Raw genomic sequence first — 23,730 nt, 5'->3', positions numbered from 1 at the left:
GTTCCCTCTCCTCTGCCCCGGTCTGCGTGCTGTCAGCAGGAAGTACAGTGAGCGGACTGACTAATCTCAACGCTGAGTGAAAGCGTGTTCCCAGGGGACACAGCAATTAGTTACTCAACAGAGAGATCAAAACAGTATTTAACGTCACTACAAGAGGTCGCAGCAGGAGAGATTAGAGGATTCTTAAACCTTTTGGCCCTTTATTCAGCCTGCTTTATCACGTAAGACAATCAACCGGTTGATATTTACAATATAAAAGACTTTTATCAAGGGAGAGGTGGGCATTTTAGAGAGAGGATGAACCTACTGTGGTCATGCTTATAATCTCACAACTCAACAAAGAGACACAGACTGAAAGTAATGAACCTTCAGCTCAGTTTGTTCTTCATGTGTCCATCACATTGTTGTGACATGACCAAGCACATCCTTTATAACAAGGTTCTTTCAGGAATGAACGATCATTCCTAAGACTACTTTTGTGTCAGCGGCTCATCATCTGACAGTGATCTATGTCTCTTTCTGAGGTTAATGAGCGGTTCATTCTGCAGACACACATCTCTGATGACCACTCCCAGACTTTCATCTGAGACGCCGGTTATCTCAGAGAGGAAGTGCTGTAATTTCTCAAGTTTAGATTTTTTTTTTTTCAATTCAACTATTCATAAACAAAGTCTGGCTCTAGAAACATGAGTTTTAGCAAATGTAGCTAGTGCTAACATGGCTACATAGATAACATATCTTTATAGGCTAGCTTATATAGCTGCTCTAAGAGCCTAGCTATAGCTAAAGCTAAGCTCACAAAGCAGCTACATTAGCAATCTATGTAACCAAGTTGGCTTTAGAAAAATGAGTTTTAGCAAATGTAGCTAGCATGAGTGTAGCTACATTGATAACATATCTACATAGGCTAGCTGACATAGCTGCATTGTGTGCAATAAGATATTTATTGTTTTCTATGTAGTGAGCCTAACTTTAGCTAAAGCTAAGCTCACAAAGCAGCTACACAAGCTACATTTGTTATTGACATGGCTAAGTTGGCTTTAGGCACAATAGTTATTTAGATATGTTAGCTACATAGCTTCGGTATTTACATAGCTGAACTGCTTTGGAAAGATCAGTCTTAGCAAATGTAGCTACATAGATATCGTATCCACGTAGGCTCCCTGATAGAGCTGGTTTGTGAGTATAGCTAAAGCTTATCTCAAAAAGGAGCTAAGTAAGCTACATATCATTCTCTATGTAGTAAAGTTGACTTAAGCAACATAAGTTTTACCAAACAAAGCTGACTTTAATGTAGCTACATAGATGAGAGAATGTAGGCTTGCTTACATAGCTGTTTTGTCAGCTTAGCTATCGCTAAAGCTGAGCTCACAAAGCAGCTAAATAAGCAACATTTGTTATCTACGTAGCTAAACTGGCTTTAGGTGCAATAGTTATGTAGATATGTTAGCAAGATAGCTTTGTTATGTACATAGCTTAAGCGGCTTTAGCAACAAGAGTTTTAGCAAACATAGCTAATTGAGTGTAGCTACATAGATAATGTATCTACATAGGCTAGCTTACATAGCTGCTTTGTGAGCCCGGCTATAGCTAAAACTAAGCTCACAAAGCAGCTATGTAAGCTACATTCATTATCTACGTAGCTATGTTGGCTTTAGGTACTATAATATGTAGATATGTTGGCTACAAGTTAAGCTATGTAGCTGAACTCGCATTAGCAACGTTAGCTTTAGCAACACTAGCTTTTACAGATATAAATGTCAGCTCTCCTCTGACTTGCTAGAGTTGAATATTCCTGGATATTTCCTGTTGCATTCACACATAGGCTCCCCCCCCAAATTACTGTAGAAATTTTACCAAGGGAGGATGGAAGAGGCAGAAAGATATAATTTCAAATTTGGATATCAATTGCAAGAGCAATTTTTTTCAGTTAATATCACAAAAAGGAAGTTGTGTATTTATGAGTAGAATTAATCTTAGTATTTAACATTGGAGAACTCCAATACATGAAGAGGAGCCTGTATATGGATTACTAGCTTGTGTTTGGGTATTGAAACTCTGTGACAAATATTTGGGTGCACAAAGTGAATGTATACAAATTGACACAGATCTGATAAATAGGATTTACTGCAGCTTAATGCTGCTCTTCTAATGCCTATTAAAGGTCCTAGACTCTGCAACGGGATGTGACAGGCAATTGTGTAAAGTGCCACACTAGAGATCCGGGAGGACACACCTAAGGCAGTCATCTGTCTCCAAGAGATCAGCTGTGAAGAACATGTGCAGTCTCCTCAGCCATTTCTACACGTGCACTCCCAAGAAAATTCCAGTTAATTTCAGACAGACTGCTTCTTGTTAAATCTTCCAGAGCTGGCATTTCACTTCCTTACAGTAGAAAGTTTTGCCTGCCAGATAAGGCACAGCAGACAGAGAAGAAGAGCAATGGTCTCTTAGCAGAGAACTGCATCCCAGTGAGAAGAAAACACGGCAAATCAGTTGCATTACATGCATGAAGATGCACCAGTTCCATGTCAGTTGAAAGACACAAATGCCCACCCCCCTCCTAATTTGCTAGTCTTGAATGTTCTCTGGTATTTCCTGTTGCATTCACATATCATCTTACCCCAAATTGTTGCAGATATTTTACCAAGGAAGGAAGGGACAGAAAGATATGATCCAGTTGGGGTGAAAAATTCAGCTAGTCGCCATAAAAAAAATTCTTGAAATATTCATGGTGTTTTATTCATCCTATGGTTACCAATCAGTCAAATTTGGAAACCCCTAAATACAGCTTAACACACCCTTTGAAAAAAAGAAAATGGGTTTGTTACACCAAAAACAGCAAAGGCATAAAAATATGAGCTTAAATAGCACAGTATCGTCTGCATAAATGAAAAACTGAATTGAACAGTGGCTGAAGAACACATTTTATTCATCTTACATACTTCCAGGTTTTACTGTCACAGGGGCTCTAGAGTTGTTTTAAATATTAAACATAAATCTGAATGCTGCACATGTGTACAAGACCTCCTTAAGCTCATCTTCGCAGTGAAATGAAACGGCTTAGTTGAAATTATTTAGCAAAGAATTGTAGGCATAGTTTAACCAATGCTCTGAATGTGAGACGATTCCTCACCTCTGTTTTCTACAAACAAGCTGATCTTAAGACATTTTTGTCAAATAAAAAAAAAAAAAAAATCATATTCCAGCGGATGTTTTCTAACAAGCACAGACGTAGACAAAACAGACATAGAAATGACACAATTGGACATACATGTCAAGTAATCAGCTTTCATTCCTGAGACGGGTGTCTTTGTTGGTGTAGAAACAGAAAAGGTATGAAAAAGAAAACATCACAAACTAGTTTATAGTTGTACAATATTTACAGGTTATTTTACAGAAGGTTAATGATGAAATTAGGGACACTGAAGCATCTGAAGAATACTAATTTACTGCGACTCTTAAGTCCACACACCACTGTTAAAATGCCACAATTTCTATGACGTAGAAAAATGAGGACAAGATACAGAATTTCAGAACTTTATCCACCTTAAATGTGACCTACAAGATAACATGTAATACAACATTCAATTCAACTGAAAAATAATTTTAGAGGAATTCACAATAACAGTGAAAACTAGGATGCATGAGTGTGCACAGCCCTAGACTAATCCTTCATTAAAGCACCCGCTGATTTCATTGCAGCTTATGTCATGAGGTCATTTCCTGGGCACATCACACAGACTTCCAGCAGGATTCAGGTCTGGACTCTGGCTTTGCTATCCCAAAACCTTATCTTCTTCTGATGAAGCTTTTCATTGGTAGATTTAGATCGGGCCACTGTCATGCTAATAAAGGGAAATTAATCTTCATCCTCATGTTCGCAGGCACCTGAAAGTTTGTGCCAGAATTGACTGCTATTTGGAAACATTTATAAATTTTCTCCACTTTAAGTAAAACTCCAGTTCCAGCTGGAAAAAAACAGCATGATGCTGTCTACACCATGCCTTCCCAAGGGTTTGCTGTTCTTTTCTCTTGTATTTTGCATATGTCTGGTTATAAGATGGCCTTTTTTTATAAACAAAAGTATCCAAGGGCAGCTTAATTTAGCAAAAACACACATCAAGTGTCCTGAAAGCATTTGCTAAAATCTTTTTTGTTCTGATGACACCTATGTTGATTTTTCTGACCATCATTTCAGGGGGTATGTTTGATACAAAAACAACACTGCACATCACCAAGAGAACACCATATTCCTGGTGAAGCATGGGGTGGCAGCATGATGCTTTGTGCCTGTTTTTCTTATACTAGAACCAGGGATTCTGCAGCAATGGAGGGTATTATTAACATTTCCAAACACCAGTCAGTCTGAGAGACATTAGAAATCTGTAAACACATGTGCACACACCAGCAGAATCATTTACCACCACTATAAGCCAGCCGTAGCTTTTGGATGAGGAAGGATAGCAAGGGAAGTTTTTAAAAGAAAGACACTAATGTAAACGGAGAGCAGGAGGTAGGCCTTGCTTGCAGTATATGTGCGATTTATGCATAAATGAAACTTCGCACAGTAAGTCAGAACCGTATTATTCTTGGTTTTGAGTATCTAAATTGATCCTAAACGTTTGAGTCCATATTCAGAAATTCTAAAAAGATGAATTTTGGAATTTTCAACTGATTTATGGGCTTTAAATATCTATCATAAATATAAATACCTCAAAAAAGTATTTTAGTGACTAAAGCTTGTTTCGTTTTTCATCCTTAAGCTTCAAAGTAAGTTTTAAGGAGTTATGTTTTGGATCTGAAATATATGTTTAAACATCAGCTGAAATGTATCTGTTCATATTTTCATATTAAATATTGCCAAAATCCAGAATTGTGCATCCCTATTTGAATTATAGGTGAAGAAAGTTTTGAAATGACACATCTTGAGCGCATATATAACACAAAAAAATATATATTGAACAAAAATGTGACATATTAACAGGAGTGTGTGAATGTTTTACAGCCACTTTAGGTACAGGGAAAAAAGCTGCCAACTCTTGTAAAATCAGAAATGTGTTTTTTTTCTGCTTCTAATTACAATTTAATACCAGCTATTCAAACTAATGGCTTTATAATAAAAATAATTTCAGAGTATTTCAGCTACTGTACATATTCAAAGTGCTCATAAAAGTAAAAATGAATTACTCACAGTTAATTTAGCTTCACATCGTCACATCAGACAGCAAAAACAAAAACTGAAGTTATAAATTAAACTTTACAAATGTAAAATAACTAAATATTTAAAAAGGCAAGCCACTGGCACGTCCATCTTCTCACCTCGGCTCTCTCATCTGTCATCCCTCCTCCACGTCTGTGAAAATGTCACTTATGAAATACTGAGACACACTGGTGGCTTCTTCTATCGTGCTGCTGTCCATATCCAGGCTTTGCTGGGAAGAAAAGAGCTAAAATGAAAGAGAAAAGCTGATTAGATTTACCAAACTTAAAGGGTGAGATGTAAAATTTTGAATGCAGAATGATGAATCCCTCCTCTAGAATCGTTTGTACCTCCATTGAAGCCTGAGACGAGGTGAGAGTCCTGAAGTCGAGCGTGTTGTCCATGCTCAGCTCTGTCCTTCTTGATAAAACAGCAGAAGGTGTTGAGAAGACTTGATCTGATGCTTGTGTAGAGCTGGACGATGGAGCAACGTCGTATGATGTTGAGGCTGCAGGCTCTGGTTGTTTTCTTGCTGCATGAGGAGTTCTGACCTTCTCACCTTTCTGAGCTGCTTTACCAGCAGTAGCCGTGTTTGTCTCAGGGAGGGAGTCACTGGGTTTTCTGTCAGGGAATAGAAATGAGAATTAACACAAAAACTAAAGAAATCAGATCCAAACTAAATACTTATTTTGTTTTTTTCCTCACCTATTCCGTGTTGCTCTCGTCTGTCTCACTTGTGTTCCCGAGCTGCTTCCTTCAGCTGGAGCTTTCTTTGCAGTGTTTTTACGACTGCCACCTTTCTTCTGCTGCTCAGTGACAACATCAGTGGTTTCTCTTGGCTGCACAGAAAACCCAGGGAGCTCTGACTCCTCAGTGGTCTTTGTTTCAAGGGGTGCTGACTCTTCCTCCTTGGCAGCGACGGTCTTGTTGGCTTGCTTCTTCCTGGAAATATTGGGCTTAACCTTCTGTTTGGCTGTTGGAGACAAAACACATTCATGAGGAAAGATCAGCCGAATACTTGGCCACGTTTTCTGACAGTTTAAGCCAGGGCTGTCAAACTCAAGGCCCGGGGGCCAGGTCTGGCCCATGGCACAGTTACACCCGGCCCACAAGATCATATAATAATATTACTATAACTGGCCCTAAAATATAAGATCTGCAGATTTCCTCCACTATAAAAAAAATAAACTTACCTTGATGATATCAAATATCCTTAAGTCACAAAAACGTGAAAAAAATTAGGAGTACAGATAATTCAATGAACGAAATGTTTGAAAAGAAATCCATTTGTGCTTTTATTTCATATTTTTAATTTTGCACTGCACAATTATGAGTCCAATCTATTAATTGGACTTAATATCCCATATTTTGACCATTTTCAACTTATAATTTTGACTTTATCTAATATTTTGGCTTTCTCAAATTTATCATTTTGACTTTTTATCTCATATTTTGAACTTTTCAATCTATTATTTTCACTTCTTGGCTCATATTTTGACCTTGTCAATTCATCATTTTGACTTTTTTGTTGTGTTTTCACTTTTCAATTTATAATTTTGACTTTTTATCTAATATTTTGACTTTTCAATTCATTACTTTGACCTTTATCACATATTTTGACCTTTAGGTGCACCATTTTAAATTTTAAATTATATTTTTTACCTTAAAAACATGATTATGGGTTTGAGTTTTCGATATTTGCCTTTGGAAAGCATTATTTTAACATTTTAATTTCTTGTTTTGACCTTTTGCACTAATAACTGACTTTTTATGTCATATTTTGACCTTTTAGGTTCAGAGTTTTAAATTTTAAGTCATATTTTTACCTTAAAAACATGATTATGGCTTTGTTTTTTAGATATTTGCCATTTAAAAGCTTTATTATAACATCTAATTTCTTGTTTTGACCTTTTGCACTAATAACTGACTTTTTATGTCATATTTTGACCTTGTAGGTTCACAGGTTCAAATTTTAAGTCATATTTTTACCTTAAAAACATGATTGTAACTTTCTTTTTAAAATATTTGCCATTTAAAAGCTTTAATATAACATCTAATTTCTTGTTTTGCCCTTTTGAAGAAATAGGATTTGACTTTTTATCTCAGATTTTGAGCCTTTTAACTCATCATTTTGACTTTTTAAATCTCAAAATCATTTACTGTCAGTGCTATTTTTTTCCTAATAATTTATTACTTTCAAAAATGATGGTGACAGTTTGGTTAAAGGTGGACCCTGTTAGGCCCTCGGGTTAGACCTTAAATAATCCAGAATCTGGCCCCTTCTGTGATTGAGTTTGACACCCCTGGTTTGAGCCATTAGTAAAAGAATGATATGATGGAAAGCAGGAACATTTCTTTGCAGTCACATAATGATCAAGGACTATTACAACTCTTATTCCAAAAAGTTGGGGCACAGGTAAAATTTAAATGAAACAGAATGCAATGATTTGCAAATCTTACAAACCCATATTTTGTATTCTATTTCTTAGTTTTGTTTAGACAGCGTATCAGTGTAAAGATTCAGATGTTGCATCAGAAATACCTGATTCAAACTCGATTTAAAAAGCTAATAAAGCTGTTTGCTTTCCTCATCTAGACATGAAACTTGAGAAAAATGTGAATTAACATTTTTTTAACACCATGATTTAGTTTTAGGACCCTTTTATAAAAAACAAGTTGTGATTTTGGGTCCAAACCACTCTGATAAACCACATTTTTGCTGATGTGTGACTTCCTTTTAACAGAAAAACTGCTGCTGACAGGAGGCAGATGGACACAAACTCAACAGCTGAATCTGAACACTGGTGGTTGGTGTCCATCTGGAAAAATCTTGGCACTTCTACTTGCAAAAGTGAGCCAAGCCGAGTCGAGATGCGCCAGACCTAGCTATCTTGGCTTCTTTTAGATTGTAGCGGCAGTGAAAGCTTATCAATCATTCCTCCTGGAGGAGATTCACCAGCTGTGTGCTACTCTTTATGATGTTATGAATTCAGAAATTAAAGCATTAGATTTTCCAGGCGTATCTGGTAGAATTTCTTCTTGCAGGCTGTGAAACGATCCCTCAGACCTACACATGGAGCACATGGTACGAATTCTGCTTCAGGTCTAAACACAGCTTATAGAGTATTGATTTAGTGTGTACCTCGTCTTGTTGTAGCCTGAAGTGTCTCCTTTGTAGTGGGAGTTTCAGACTCCTCAGTAACCTCTGCAGTGTCTGGTATTGAGAGTGGCTGTACTGCAGTACTTTCTGTTACATAAACACAAAGAATATTTACTATCTCTATAATAAGTCATTTTTAAATGAATGAGACAATAATGCAGACATCGTACCGTGTGGATCATCTTGCTTCTCCGTGACCGAACCCTGTTGTGAGGGAGAAAAACAGAATAATTAACATCGCTATTTTATCAAACTGCAGAAGCAAGTGGTTCATGAAACTTCGCTTACAGTATCTGTGTCAGGCTCTTGATCTTTTACAGTGATAAGGCTCGTCTCAACACTCTGCTCCACTGACACAGTGACAGCAGCATTAGAAAGAGCACTGTCTCCTGCTGCTAATGTCAGATTCTCTGCAATAACACTGCAGAAAGGAAGCAAGAATGTTAGAATCAGAAACCAAACTCTTAACTTCAGTATAGGACGACCCGTTTATAGCAGACATTTACCCCTGCTGCTGCTGTATTGATGTTCCTGCTACAGGAAGGTAAGAGAGGGGCTCAGCTGCACCGTCCAGCACCTCTCCTTGTTGGCACACTGGGATCTCAGTGAGATCGAGGATGAAAAACTCTTCATTTGGATCTGAGGGAATGTTCCCCGACAGCACTGAGAAGGCAAAAAAGAGAAGAGTTTTAGCCTTACATATAACTGCCAGTGCAAAGTTAACAAATGAAAGGGATCTGTTGTTGACTTACTGTCTGGAAATATTGAGAGACTGGGATGGCTCATGGATTCTTCTGCACTTGGCAAGGCTGCATCCTGGGGCTGTAAACAGAATCAGAGAATCCTTGATGAGGATTGATCAAAATGTAAAGATGTTACCTTCAGTTGGCAAAGCAGGAATCCCTATGCGGAGGCTATAAGATACATGCTGTTGTATTTTCCCCCGACTATGTTCCCCATATTTCCTCCCGTCAGCTGTCCTTTCCAATTAAGGCAAAAAATATCCTTTAAAAACTATAATAATTCACATAAAATGTGCTTTTTCTCATATGTAACTCTGCTTAAGACCACTGGTTTCCAACCCAGGGTCTGGGCACCCTTGGGGGTGCACCAAAGATCTCAGGGGGGTCACTGGACCCGGCCTGCTCCAAGGTTGTCAAAATTAGATGAATGTTTATCTTTTAAAAGTCCTGACTAGACACATAATGTGTTAGGGCCAACATAAAAGATTTTAAAAATGGAGAGAATCTGTTCCTTTCGAGCATAAAAAAAAAAAACACATTTTGGAGAATGTAAAGTCGTATAATTTCAAGAAAGCAAACTCAGAGTTTCAGAGTTTTAATAAGTCAGAAAATTACAATAAGGCTTTTAATTTCCAAATTTGAAAATTCTTACATTTTGAAAATAGAAATTCAAAAGTTTTAAGTTTTAAAAATCCTATATTTAAAACAGTGATAAGCAAAAAAAAGAAGCAAAATATATATATATACATACATATGCATATATATGTATATATATTAGCCACCCTAACCCTAACCAAAGTAAGGTTTATGCCAGAGCTGCCCTAAATTAACAGCACTGGTAATTACCAAAATCATTTTTATGTTTCTGCAATGGTTTCTACAGCAATATATAGAAGCTCTTTAACCAAGATGATATTTTTAATGCTAAAATATAATTATTATTGTTATCCATGAATTTTCAAATTTACTGATTTACAAAAAAACTGAAAAAAAAAATAGTAAAGCACATTAATATTTCTTGATTAATATGTCAAATTATAGTTATTTACTTGCATTCCTGAACAGAAAAAATTGTTTTAGTGGTTGAATGTTATGCTTGATTAATTTCTGACTTCTCAGAGAAGCCCGGTGAGCCGGCTCAAATTTGGGTGAATTAAGTTCCTCATTCCTGTTCAAAATGGTAAAACGTGGAGAGCTCACTGAAAATGAAAGAGTCCAAATTAAAGCATTTCATGATGCTGGATGGTCTCTGAGCCAGGTGGTCTAATAAATTTGTTAAGCACTGTATATAGATACCTCTACCACACATAAAACACTAACAAACACACCTCCTGCACACATTGTGTCTTGTCTTACCTGAGTAGAACTGTCGGGTGCTCCTGCTGCACATCCAAAATCAGATCCAGCAAAAGATGAAGGTAAATCTTGACTGGTGAGCTGGCTGAGAGCTCCCTCTACTTGTTTTTGAGTGTTATGCTGAAGCTCAGATGGAGGTTCATGTGAAAATGAAAAATCCACACCCTCTGAGGCAGCAACAGCATCTGCAAGGAAAAGAATAATCATATATTACCAAGTCCATCCTTCTTTAGGGCAGGGCAACTTAAAAAAAAAACAGATGAAGGGGTCAAACCTGCTTGTAGTTTGTTCTGGGCTTGTTGGGGCTGTGGAGCTTGGCGGCTTCGTCCAAGGTTAGGTTTGGGTTTTACAGAGCGGCCTCTTCGAGTCTGATGAGGTTTGACTGACTTTGAAGAGTCGCTGGGCTCTAATGGATCATCAGGAGCGCTGAAAGTGGAAAAGAGACATCTTAAGAAAAAGATCATTTAAAAAATACATTAAAATATCTTTTAAAAAATGGGTAAAAATTAGACAATAGCAGTATTTAGTCAAGGTGACAAAACAGTGCTAGGATATGATATTAATCTGGATATGCAACACATGACATCAATTGTATCACAGAAACACTGCAGGACAATAATATAATGAAATAGCATGCAACAGAAGAAGGTAAAAGCTGGATTTAAGCATTTATTGACTTCTATTTCATGTTATTCTCAACTTTTGCTATTCTCTGCAACAGTCAGGATTAAAGCGGAATGATGTGGGAAATTAATCTAACTGTGTTATTTTGCCCCAAAATTGCAGATGTAATGTTTCATGGGCGTTCCCCTTGATGCTGACTAAATCAATAAATAATCCCGCTATTTAGAAAGTCTTACAAATTTTGAGGACAAATCTTCAAGTTGGATAAACATCTCACCTATGAGAAGTCGATGGGGTAGCTTCAGAGCATTGTCGGACTTCTTGTGTTGGTGTTAGCTGGGTGGTTCCTTCTGACTCTGTTGTTTGCTGCTCATTAGTAGGTACACTAGATTTAACTTCTACCTCCTTGGGAACATTCTCCGAAGACTGGATGTGTGTACGTATGGTAAGATCCTCTGTTGGTTTGACATTTGTTTCTGTAGCTGCAACAGATGTGTCCTCTTTGTTGTCCCAACTTAAAGAAGGTCCAGCTTCCACCTCGTCTTTGGTTGACATTGTATCTCCTATTGATTTTCCTTCAGTGGTGCCTCTCTCAGTGTTTTTGTTTTCATGAACCAAGCCAGATGATGTGGACTGATCTTCAGTAGATGAGGGTATGTTCTTTGTATCTACAGACTTCTCGGACTCAGCTGGCCCTAACTCTGTTGAGCTGAGACGTTCTGCTTGTGATGAACTTTGTGTTGGCACTGAGACCATACTGTCCTTCTCTGTAGACTTCAGTTCTCCTTGTGAACCCTTATTTTCCAGACTGTCTTTGTTGCACTCTTCTGAAGGTTTATTGCTATTATCCAACTGCAGGTTTTTAGTCTGTCTACCTCTGGCCATTGACCCGATGTTTGGTTTGGCTTTGGGAAAGCGTCGCCTTCGTTGGGGAGTGTTTTGCTGTGAGCTCTCTGAGCTTGAGTCAAGCCCAACATCAGTCATTGGCTCCTTGGTTGAAGATAATTCCTCTGTGGGTTTTTGAGTAGAACATAATTCCACAGACGATTCTGAAACCACAGCAGTGCTAGTACTTTCAATTTGGACTAAACCACCAGCATGATCTTGAACATCTGTCCCTTTCTCCTCAGTCATAGGAACATTATCTGTTGGTGAAGGAGTAGAGCCCAAATACACTGATTGTTTATCATCAGGGACAGGACTGGTGATTTGATTTGTTTGTTCAGGGAAAGCTGAGCAGACTGGTTCTGCTGAAAACTCAACAATTGTTTCATCTTGTGCTATGGGGTCTGGAGTTGGACTGGAGTCTTTCTGGACAACAGTGATGGTAGCCTGGGGTTTAGGGCGTACACTTCTTGATGTCAGGGCTACATTGGGTTTTGGTTTGATTCTCTGGAATCTTCTTGTTTGAGTCAAAGATGTATTTTCACCCCCTGATTTTGGACTAGAAGGTAAATCTTGTTGTGCACATGAAGTTTGATGAATACTGCCTTCTTGGACAGACACTGAGTCTGTATTTGACACTTGTTTAACTGCCGATTCTGTAACCACTGAGTCAAATGTCTGCAAATTACTTAAGCTACTTTCGGTTGTCTCGACATAAGACATCAAATTTTCCACTGTGGGCTGAGGTGTTAGCCTCGTGTCTCTGGTGGCTTGTTCTTTTCGGGGTTCAACTTGGCCTTCAGAGAATATTTGGTCTTCAGAGGATCTCGGATCTATCTGACAATCAAACTCAAGTCTGGTATTTTTCCTTTCCAGCTCAGTTTTGCCACTTTCCACAGTAAGTGCAGGAGTAGAGCCTTCACTGACTGGTAGAATAGATTCTGACATAAGACTCTGATCGTCAGCAGAAGTGGCACAAGTTGGTTCCTCTGAAACATCTTCAGTTTGTTCACAGATGTCCTGGTCTGGAGTGAGGTTGGAGTCCTTCTCTGCAGTTTCTTTGGTGATTTGAGGTTTAGATCGTCCACTTCTGGATGCTAGTGCTACATTGGGTTTAGGTTTAACTTTCTGGAACCGACCCCTCTTGGTCTGGGGAGAGGATACAACTTCCTTTGGCTCTTGTCTGTCTTGTTTCTGACCAATAGGTACAACTTCAGCAGGCAATACTGGGGCTGAGTCTATGTTAGACTTTTGTTCAACAGGTGATTCTGTGACTACAGAGTCTGTTTTGGGTAGAGTAATTTCCCCACTAAAGTGTTTATCATCTGTGAACTCATAAGTCAGACTTGTGTCATCTGTGGTCTGTTCCTTATAGGGTTCAGAAAGGGTTTCAGAGATATTCTGTTTTTCTGAAGCCTTCTGGTCTGAAGTGGCCATCTCTAATTCTCCTTGACCACCAACAATTTTATCAATGGCATTTGTCTTCTCTGTTGTAGGTAGTTCCTGAGGTAAAGTAGGAGCAGAGCCTAATTCCAATGCTTGTGCTGGAACTGATCCAGATCGCAGGCTTTGACTTTCAGCAGAGGTGGATGGTTCTGCTGAAACTTCTTCCATTGTTTTATCATCAACTTTTGGGATTGGTCTTGAGTCTTTCTCTACAGTTTCTTTGGAGATTTGAGGTGCAGAGCGGACAGCTCTGGAAGTCTGTGCTAGATTGGGTTTGGGCTTGACTCTCTGGAATCGACTCTTCCGGGTCTGTGGAGAAGATGCAGCATCACTGATTGGTTTCTTACCATCTGATAAATCTTCTAGTGGTGCAACATCTGAAGCAGGAGGCTCGCTACTCTCTTGGACTAAGGCTGGGTCTACATGTGTTACCTGTCCAGTCTGTGGCTCTGTGACTACTGTGTTTGTTTTCTCCAGATTATCTGTGCAACTCTGAGTGGTCACAACACCACAATCTGTGGACTTTGAGTCTCCGCTGTCTTTGAGTCTTTGAGTCTCTGGATCTGATGTTGCTTCAGCAGACATCTCCTGTCTGACAGACTGCTCTTGTGCAAGACTGACTTCAGAACAACTCACATGGTCATCTTTTAGCAAGTATTCACAGATAGATTCAGGGATTTCTTGTGCTGATGACTGTGTTCTAGTGGTTTCAGAAAGTTCTGGTGCATCTTCACGGCTCTCTTCAGCTGTGGATGTCTCTTGTTGGGACTTTGACTGGGAAACCCTTGAGGCTCGGCCTAGGTTAGGTTTTGGTTTCACCTTGGGTAACCGTCCCTTCTTGGCTGGTGGAGGATCTTTCTTCGAACCCTCTGGACTTGCATGTAATTCAGTGGAAGGATCCATATCAGAGCCAGCCTGTTGGTTAATACTTCTCTCATTGTCTGCTGTGCTATTTTGAAGTTCCACAGTTATAAATGTTTCTGGTGTTTCTGCAACTCTGTGACCAGAAAGTTCTGGTGTGTCTTCATGGCTCTCTTCAGCTGTGAATGTCTCTTGTTGGGATTTTGACTGGGAAACCCTTGAGGCTCGGCCTAGGTTAGGTTTTGGTTCCACCTTGGGTAACCGTCCCTTCTTGGCTGGTGGAGAATCTTTCTTTGAACCCTCTGGACTTGCATGTAATTCAGTGGAAGGATCCATATCAGAGCCAGCCTGTTGGTTAACACTTCCCTCATTGTCTGCTGTGCTATTTTGAAGTTCTACAGTTATAACTGTTTCTGGTGTTTCTGCAACGCCATGACCAGAAGCAGCTGAGAAATAGGAAGTGGTGCCGTTTTCTTCTTGTGTCATTTCTTCTTCTAGATGTTGACTAGCTTCTGTCACAGTGACTGATATTGTCTCTGAAATTGACATAAAGATAATGCAAAATTTAGAAGAATTTCAGCTGAACCAATTAAACCCAGATGTAATAGAAGATTTAGACCTTTACGCCCTTACCTGTAGACTGTTCTTGTATGACTATTTGACAGTTTGCTGGTTGAGAAAGGTGAGCTAGATTGCCGATGGTTAACAGGGTTTGAGCAGCCTCATTGTAGCTCTCGTCTTCATTAACTAAGATAAAATAACCCACAAAAGCATACCCTCTGAGACCATGCAAATATACACAGTACATAAACATGCTCTACAGATTCTACAAAGTAGAAAAAAGGTCAGTTGGGTTTATTCGATGAAGCTTTTCAACATACCATCTGTGTGTTCTGAAGACAGGAAATCAATGACATCCTGCAAGGAAAACAAAAATATTCTAAGTCAAATGAAATCCCCAGTATAAGCAGGCCAAGTCATGAAAAGAGGTGATATGCATGGAAATGTGTTTTACAATAGCCCCAGTTACACTTCTTTCACTGCATTCCTAATTAATGAACCTAAAATTTTATTTCAGCCATGCTCTTATCATCTTTAGCTAATACGGTGGTGTCTGCAGCTGTGAGAAGCACCGTGTGTGGTGATGTGTATAAACACAGAGAAACTGAACTGTCCTGGAGCGATGTTTGGCAGAGATCACTGGAGAACTACAAGTTTACACCAAAATTGCGAAATCATTTAAAACCAAGTTGAACATGCCAGTAGCATGTAAACAACAGATTACTTTGTCTTTCTGCAGTTTATTTGTTGTGTATTTCACTATTATTCAGAGATCTTTTTTGCTTCTATCATGGGTCAGTACATTACCAAGTTAAAAGGTTTATGTTTTCTGGAAAGGATGTGTAGTGTCATATCAAATCAGGTAGTTGTCAGCCTCAAAAATTAGCTTTTCTTTGTCCAGCGCATCATGTTACCTCTGTGATGCTCTGACTGACTGATGACCTGTGCTTGCATTGTGTAAGTAAGCTTTGATCTTGGTGAAAAACCTAAAATCTACATAAAAACATATTTTTAAGCCTAATGTACTCTTTTGTCACTTTTTTAAGTCTTCATTTGTTGTTATTGTTTTATTTTATACTGCAAACAAATGCCATACCGTGGACTTGCTGCCGAGGAATTATTGTGCTGTGAGATATTAGACACTGTTACATTCTTATCAGATAACAAAAATCAGATATTAGAAGTTGTATTAAAATCTAAATAAAAGTGTAACTGGGAAAGAGGGTTTTAGGCATGAGTCACTTACAACTAGCAGGTCCAACTGATGTTCACAGGGTTCAGCTGTGCCTGTCTCATTTTGTGCCATCTCACAAGAGGCATCAGGGCACAAAGCATCTTGGGAGATGCCCAATACATCAGGCATATTGGCCAAGATATCAAGCTATGTGCAGGATGAGGGGAGTCAGAGGGAAGGGTTTGAATTATGGCATGAAAACCCATGCACAAAGAATAAAACATTCATGCAAAACTTATGCAATACAAAACACATCTTGTAGGAATTATGTGAAAATAAAATAATGGATGATGTAGGTTTTTGCCAGACATGATAGCTGGAAGCATCTCCTACCTCCTCCATGGTCTCTTCCACTTCTGAAATCATAGGATGTGGAGAGCGTAGGCTGGCAGGCACGAACGCTGGAGCAATGCCGTCATTACTGGAGCCACATGCAGGGGGCTGCTCCTCCTCTGCTTCATCTTCTGCCCACTGGTTTTCATCGTCTTCATCGCTGTAGTCTGACTGAGAGGCTCTGAGGGTGACCAGTTTAGGTTTTTTGGACTCTTGGGATGATGGGGCCTGTGATGATCTTCCTCTCTTGGCTGTGGCTTTTGGTTTTGGCTTGGCAGCAGAAGAGCTTTCAGATGCAGAAGAGTGTGTATCCTCTTTGGCGGGGTAATTCAAGGGCTTGGTGGGTTTGGGCATTCTCCCATATCTGCCAGACACAAGACCAGACTGATGAACAACTCCCATGTCTTTGTGTGTATTTACTTTGAGAAAAGAGGCTCATATGCCTCTGGATAAGATGTTAAAAAGGAAATGCTATACCTGGTGGGTCTAAGAGGTTGAACTGAGGTCTCTTCTTCTTCAGAGGAATCGCCATCATCATGGGATTTCTTTTTATTTGCTTGTTTTAATGGCAATGCATCCTTATTAGCCTAAAAAAGGTCAGCATAATCTTTTTCAGCGGGACAAAACAGTAATGCTTTGGGAACGAATGACTCAAAACTAATAATAACCTGCTCTTTAGACGCTCCATCTGTCACACTCTCATCCCCATCATCTGGTGCAGCATCCCCAGCCTTTGTGGAGGGTTTTGGAGGCTTTTTGCCCCACTTCCTGCCCAAAGGCAGCAGTGGTTTTGGTGCTCTCCCTCGAGACAGTTTAGCTGGCTTAATTGCAGCATCCTTGGCTGCATTTGCATCCCCAGCTTTTTCAGATCTGAATGTAAAAACAAAACCCAGAATTTTATTCCAGCTCACAATACAAAACCCTCAAACTTTAATACTTTTAATGATTCATTACATGTCTGAGTTTGTGCGGTCCTCTGGAAGCGCTGCCTCAGCATCCTCGGGTATGCCAGCCTCATCTAAAATAAAATCAAAATGATATTAAGCTGCAGGCAGTGATGGACTCATGACCTTGTAAAGTTTGAGATACTGCTTGCTGCAGAACTACATGGCCCCATTTCTTTAAATTTGAAAAAAACTGTTTTGGCAGAGTAAAACAAGCAATTTGTGCATACAACTTTACACATTTAATTTAAATAAAAGACAAAAATCAAGCAGCCAAAAGTTTTTTACCTTGTTCTCTGTCTTTTTCACCCATTTTGTTTTTCTTCTCTTTTGGTGCCTCCTTGGACACATTATTCTTTCTTTTACGTTTTTTCTTGGGTGAAGAGACAGGGGTCCCACCTTCATTACAGAGATCCTCATTTTCCTTCTCTCCTTCCCCCTCCAGGTCAGGAATATCATCCTCCCCTTCCTCATTTTCTTCCTCCACATCACTCAGCTTCTTCACAGCTTTTTTGCCTTTAGAACCAGCTTAGAACCAAGATGACAGCCAAAGTTAAGATATACGAAAGTTAAAACTGCACATAATGTTTACGAAATTTGATCACCAACATAAAATACTCAAAAACAAATATTTAAAATATAGAAATAGTTACTTTTTCTATTTTTCTTTTCCTTCTTTGGGGCGTTCTTGTCAGCGAGAGATTTGAGTTTCTTCCTGTTTTTCTGAACTTCTAGAATCTTCTCCAGCAGCTTGGAAAAATACTCTATATCCAGTTTTCTCCTCTCTCCTACAAAATGATCCCAATTGCATTAAAATTGCACAGGAATCCTTTATAACATCACATTAAGTTAACATGCTCTCATACTGAATACTTACTGAAAGCTTTGTCAATCCTCCAGGCATTTGCTCGCTCTTCTTTCTTAAATTTGTTCTGCACATAAAAGAAATGGGGTCTCAGTGAATTAATGTTGCTTTCTTGTGAACTTTCTTGTAAATACATTAACATGTGTATGCATTTTGCACCGACCTTTATTTCTGATCGTGCTCTGTGAGGAAACAGTTGACAGATCATAGAGAAGTCCGTCCCCACCATGCTAATCGCCAAGAAGAACATGTCGGTCTCTGATTTGAACCAGAAAACAAACAGCATAAAACATGAGGATAACATGTAAAAGAACATAAAAGTACTGTGTCAGGTTTCACTGAATTGTATTAGCTCTACCTTCACTAGACCAGGGCTTGGTGTAAGTAGCTTTCCTGAAGCTTGCGTATGTTGTAGTGGAGCCACGTTCAAAGATGGGGTCTCGATCCTGAACTGGATTTGGCCCTTTGGTTCGCTGGACTTCCACTGTCAAGCTGAAAGACAGGTTGCCAACAATAATATCAAATGTAAGAGCAGCATAGTAAAGTTTACACAAACAGGAAAAGCACTTTTTAATGATAATTTGGCTATTTGCTATTCGAACACAAATAAGTCAGTTACTGAAAAATAACAACAGAGGAAATAAACTGACCTTTCTTCATCAATGATCAGAGTGCCATCTTCTGCTACTTTGACCTGAGGAACCATGAGTGCCTCCTCTTCCTCCTCCTCCTGGTCCTCCTGTGCTTCCTCCTCTTCATCATCCCTGGGGTTAGGAGTTTTAGGGACAGCCACAGGTTCCTGTGCTCGCTCTGGTGACCTGCATGAATCATGGAGCAAACTTCAAGAGAAGAAAAAGGCGCGATTCATGCAACCTGTTTGTTTTGCCATTTCAAAACTAGGGCTGGCTGTTAAAGACGAGAAGAAAATTAGGTGTATGTTACCCTATTTGGCCTCATTGTATTTATTAGGGCCAGAGCACCAAACTTGGTCAGTGAGGACCCTATTCAAATTGAAGGATTTTTTTTTAATTATTCAGGCCAATAAATTGCTAATTTGGGGGCTTTGCATTTCCCAAAACTCCCCAAACTTTCTCATGGTGGTCCAAACATAAGAGGGGACAAGATAAAAGCTACATGCATGAAAACTGGTACACATATGTATTAGGACCAGGCAAAAAAATGTTTCTTGGGCAGCATGATCATTATGTTTGATGTAACCACAATCCTAGAAGATCTACGCATTCTCTCTGCAGAGCAGGAGGATATTGCTTGCATCTTGGTGCAAGGGTCCTTCAATGCTGCTTGCAGCTCTAGTTTCATCTCTATTTTTGATATACAAGTTTACTTACGAAATCTTTTCTTACACTGATTTCTCTTTTTCATTTTAGTTGATCAGGATATATATGCTCTACTGATTGATCCTACTACTGCAAACTGATCCTCTGGGCATAAAGCACAGCTTAGTTTAGTAAAGAAGGCTTTCAAAGAGTAATTTAACCCCCTGAATTTTAGTAGAAGTGGATCATGCTCAATCCTTCCTGCTGTCCCTTATCAGCCACAACATCATGCAGTCTGTGCTGCTTTTTAGATCTAATTATTGGCCAAACCGCCATAACATAAATTCTTACTTTCCCTTTACAACAAACATTCAGAATACATGGAATGACACTTGCCATGGTCAAATCTAGATGCACACTAGCAAGGAAAGTTAGAATAAAGTCCATAATGTGTGTTAACTCAAGTAAAATTTGACAATTTGGATAAAAACCAAAGGAAAAAAAATGAAAAACTTACTCTTCTCTTCCTGGTGAAGGTGGGACCACAGTCTCATTCTCATTGACACTTTCCTCCAAACTAGATCTGGTAAAACAGAGAAAAAATATCTCTATAATAGTACTTGAAATGGTACAGAAGCTATGGTAAGTCGAATGAAGGCACTTACGACATGGGGTTGGACTCTGGTAGATAACGAATAAGGTCCCTCATGGTCATTTTGGCAGGATCCAAAGAAAACTCCTTTTGCTTTTCCTTGGCTTTTTTCCTGTGCTGCAACATGAAACGACATAACACTCTTTTGAAGCACACATCAAGCTGCATCCAGCAATAAATGAATTCTAAACATTTAAGTGTAGAGCTTAAGAAAAGGTGCGCTTAAAAATAATCTTTTACCTTTTCTTTGTGCATTTCCTGTCTCAGTAACTCTCTGAGTTTTTGGGCCTTTGCGATCCTCATCATGTCTGAAGGGTCGTTCAGGAGTCTGCTTAAAGAGAACGCTGGTGTTGACAGTGAAAGGCCACTCTTAGATGAGATTAGAGTCTTTGCTTTCTCTGATATTTCACTAGCTTCTCTGTCCGGTAGAGAGGGGGGGACTTTATCTGGTAGTCCAGACGCTGAGTCTTTAACTGGACTGTCTGAAGTGCTTTCTAATTGCTTGCCAGCATCTTTTGACAGATGTTTTTGTTCTTGTAAATCCTCTGCTGGAAGAGTTGCTAAAGGTCCTGAACTGTCACAAGAAATGATTGTGGGTTTGGGCTGCAATTTGGGCTGCCTGCTGTCCTCTGAAGGCCTACGTCGCCTTGGGGATTGGAGTCCTCGAGGGGAAACTGTAGTCCCAGTTTGGCTGGATGTAGTTGGTTTGTAAAGGTCAGAGATGGAGGTTTCAACAGGAGTTTCAGAGGCTTTGACGGGTGACTTCGGCGTCCGAGAAAGGGTTGACAGTCGGCCTGGGGCCACTTTTGGCTTGATGGAAAACCGCTTCCTTCTCTGGACTGCTGCTGAGGTGCTGGTACCTTCCCCATTCTGGTCATTACCATCCCTAAACAGAAGCATAAGTTATTATTTAACACATGACAAAATACTCATCATGGCTTCTGAAAACAACTTAATGTTTGTGACTCACCCTGAAGGGGTAGGCTTTTCTGATGGGGTCACCACAGACTTGTTTTCTGTCTCAGCAGTGCTGTTCTCACTGACATCTTTGGGGGTCTCACCGGCCTCCTGACTCGCTGAAGGGGCTTCCTGTGGAGCCGCTGCTGTTCTCCCAGCTGTGCCAACATTTGGCCTGATGCTAAATCTTGAACGCCGAAACATTTTGACCTGGAAAACGCCAAAAGTCATAACTGAACTTGCATTTTTACACTAACACTGATTAAAAAAAATGAATTAAAACTTTTTATTAAATACATGACAATAATAAGGGTATATAAGAATTCCAATATTTTTCTTTTGTTACATTTCGCTTCTTAAAGGGTGTTGAAGACTGCTTTATAAGAAGACTTAAAATAATTTGTTCTAGATAATATAAGAACAAATCAAGCACATATTTACCCTTTATTCAGTTGCAATAAGCAAAATATTACGGATGCACAAGATTATCCCCATGACATCAGCTTAAAAAGTGAATTATCAGTATTGAAAGATATGAAAAATAACTGAAATGTGTTAATTTGTTCATCCTCAAAATTTAAATTGTGTGTTTTAAGGACTAAAGTTTTAGGTCTGAACAACATTTAAATACCAGTACTGACAGAAATGTACTTGTAAATAATGGCATATCATAAGTCAGCAAAAAAAAAGAACAGTATTGTGCCTCGCTTTACTGAATGACCGCTTGATAAGTAGCATGATAGCTATGAAATGTCTGTGTCTTTGATTAAAAGAAGAATTAAGCATGCATTTCCCGTTATTTCTAGTTGCAACTTGCAAAATATCCAGGAAAACATTTGTCTGGTCAGCAGTGAAAAATAGTTTTGCACACTCTACAGAAGTATTTTACAAAAGTAAATTTTGACACTACTCCCATGTAATGCCTCAGTATACTGGAAAAACTACAGCGATTCACTGGACTCTTATTCTACAAGTTCGGCTTCTTTTAACAAAAAAGTGAGATAATTCCCCAAAAGTATATTAAGTACGTTAGAATGTCTCGAAATTGGGGCTGAATGATTTGCAGCTAATCTGTTAACTTTACCCCCAATAGTGTGATTGTGATATAATATTCAATTATGTCATAAGTTCCTCATGTTGTGTTTTTCTCAACAAACAAGCAATATATCATTCTGTGCTCTAATAAACACAATATTTAATAGATTAAAGTAAAGTATATAAAATATGGAAGCAGAATTTCCACCAATTTAAAAAAGGAAAATATGTAAGTTTGACTTTTTATCTAATAATTTTGAGTTTTTTATCTCACAATTATGACTTTTTAACTTATAACTTAGACTTTTTATCTCATAATTATGACTTAGGATTTTACCAAGAATTACCTTACTCTCACATTTTTTTCTTTTTTATTTGGCAGAAATTGTCTTCCATACAAAAACTAGGAAAGCAGGCCCTTTTGAAAATTGCAGTAGTATATATTGAGAATAGATTAATCTAGATTTTGATTAACTGCCCAGCCCTACTCCAAAATAGAAATAAAAATCGTATAGGCTATTCTATCATGTTTTTGTCAGCTACCTATGCATACTGAGTTCATATCCTCAAATAAAACAGGACTAATACTGTAAAAGGGGTTAAGTTTGCACTTTAAGTCAGCTTTTAATAAAATCAACTAACACCACTTGTACTGTCATACACCTTTACTTTCCAGACTTTACAGGATACAAATGGTCTCCTGGTTGCTTGTTTCATTTCACAACAGACTTTATAACTTTCCTTTTTCTCTAAATAACCCTTTTTGACCAAAAAAGGGTAGGACCAACCATCTCTCTAAGCTGTTGTGTTCACACACTAGTAGGTATGTGATGTTTGTATGCCTGTGTCTTATGCAATTATTAACAGTGTGGTGAAAGCCAGCATAATGTCTCCGTAAATACTACCACTGTGAGACATGGGGTTAAGCCAGACCAGTCCCTGAGATTTAAACGTTAACTGTAAATAATATCAGTAAGTTCGGTAGCAATAGTAGGAATAATACCCGATTTTATGTAACTGAATGTCAGCAGTTCTGACAGGGTAGTACCAATGACAGATGTGGAGCCGTTAAGTTACCTTAAAAGCCGTTACGTTCAAGAAAATGACGTAAAAATAACCACGTTAGTTTTAGTAAGCTAAAACACAATGTAAAAAAAAACGTAAAGCAGAGAAAGAGTAACTACGACTTACAAAAAGATCGAAAAATGTACAAAGCTGGGCTAAAAACTCGAATGACAACACTTTGAGTCTTCCTGACTTGAACCGCCCTTCTGTTGATGTTAAGAAGCACAGACAGACATATTCACTATCGTTTACATGTCTACGGATATTATTTTGCTTCCCACAACGTACCTGTTCAAGAATGAGTCGTTAGCTTGGAGAAATTAACGTTCATTTCACGACGACGAGTGGCGAGTAGCGGACCCCCATGCACACACACTAATCCGCCATGTTTTTCTTGTCGCGATTTTCTCGACAGTGCAAGGCATGATGGGAAATGTAGTCAGACCGATAGAGTATCGTAGATGAAGCAAGAGTATGAAGTCGACATGTAACGCTGTCTTTGGTTTCGATAACAAAGAGTTATGCAACA

General features: G+C 38.8%; 1 protein-coding gene across 2 annotated transcripts; it reads right to left on the bottom strand.

The window, feature by feature from the left end:
* Positions 1–2,764: 2,764 nt before the first annotated feature.
* Positions 2,765–23,595, bottom strand: zgc:162472 (uncharacterized protein LOC553495 homolog). 2 transcript variants are annotated; one of them, XM_041810510.1, is made up of 29 exons: positions 23,490–23,595; positions 21,115–21,311; positions 20,385–21,030; positions 20,158–20,261; positions 20,010–20,075; positions 18,866–19,033; positions 18,574–18,707; positions 18,379–18,473; positions 18,228–18,282; positions 18,004–18,138; positions 17,639–17,878; positions 17,361–17,424; positions 17,075–17,276; positions 16,884–16,993; positions 16,407–16,770; positions 16,086–16,220; positions 15,160–15,196; positions 14,912–15,025; positions 11,364–14,814; positions 10,737–10,888; positions 10,463–10,647; positions 9,116–9,185; positions 8,870–9,026; positions 8,652–8,784; positions 8,534–8,567; positions 8,346–8,450; positions 5,909–6,176; positions 5,554–5,824; positions 2,765–5,450 (listed from the first exon to the last, which is right to left on the bottom strand). In XM_041810510.1, exons 2-29 carry the CDS (start codon positions 21,303–21,305, stop codon positions 5,340–5,342), a joined length of 7,797 nt encoding a protein of 2,598 aa, XP_041666444.1. In that variant the 5' UTR covers positions 21,306–21,311; positions 23,490–23,595; the 3' UTR covers positions 2,765–5,339. The 2 variants fall into 2 exon arrangements, with proteins under 2 accessions (XP_041666444.1, XP_041666445.1); XM_041810511.1 differs by lacking the exon at positions 16,086–16,220.
* Positions 23,596–23,730: the final 135 nt, after the last annotated feature.

Source organism: Cheilinus undulatus, linkage group 17 (assembly GCF_018320785.1).
Source record: "Cheilinus undulatus linkage group 17, ASM1832078v1, whole genome shotgun sequence".
Taxonomy (NCBI): domain Eukaryota; kingdom Metazoa; phylum Chordata; class Actinopteri; order Labriformes; family Labridae; genus Cheilinus; species Cheilinus undulatus.
Note: the sequence above shows the minus strand (reverse complement) of the source record. Positions and strands in the feature narration are given on the sequence as shown.

What these genes read in the sequence shown, in the direction of transcription:
- zgc:162472 (XM_041810510.1), bottom strand. Translation starts at nt 21,305, where the DNA reads ATGTTTCGGCGTTCAAGATTTAGCATCAGGCCAAATGTTGGCACAGCT. An exon ending in CAAGCCCTGGTCTAGTGAAG is followed by an intron (nt 18,474 to 18,573) that starts GTAGAGCTAATA and finishes GGTTCAAATCAG; the next exon opens with AGACCGACATGTTCTTCTTG. An exon ending in AAGAGCCTGACACAGATACT is followed by an intron (nt 8,568 to 8,651) that starts GTAAGCGAAGTT and finishes CCCTCACAACAG; the next exon opens with GGTTCGGTCACGGAGAAGCA.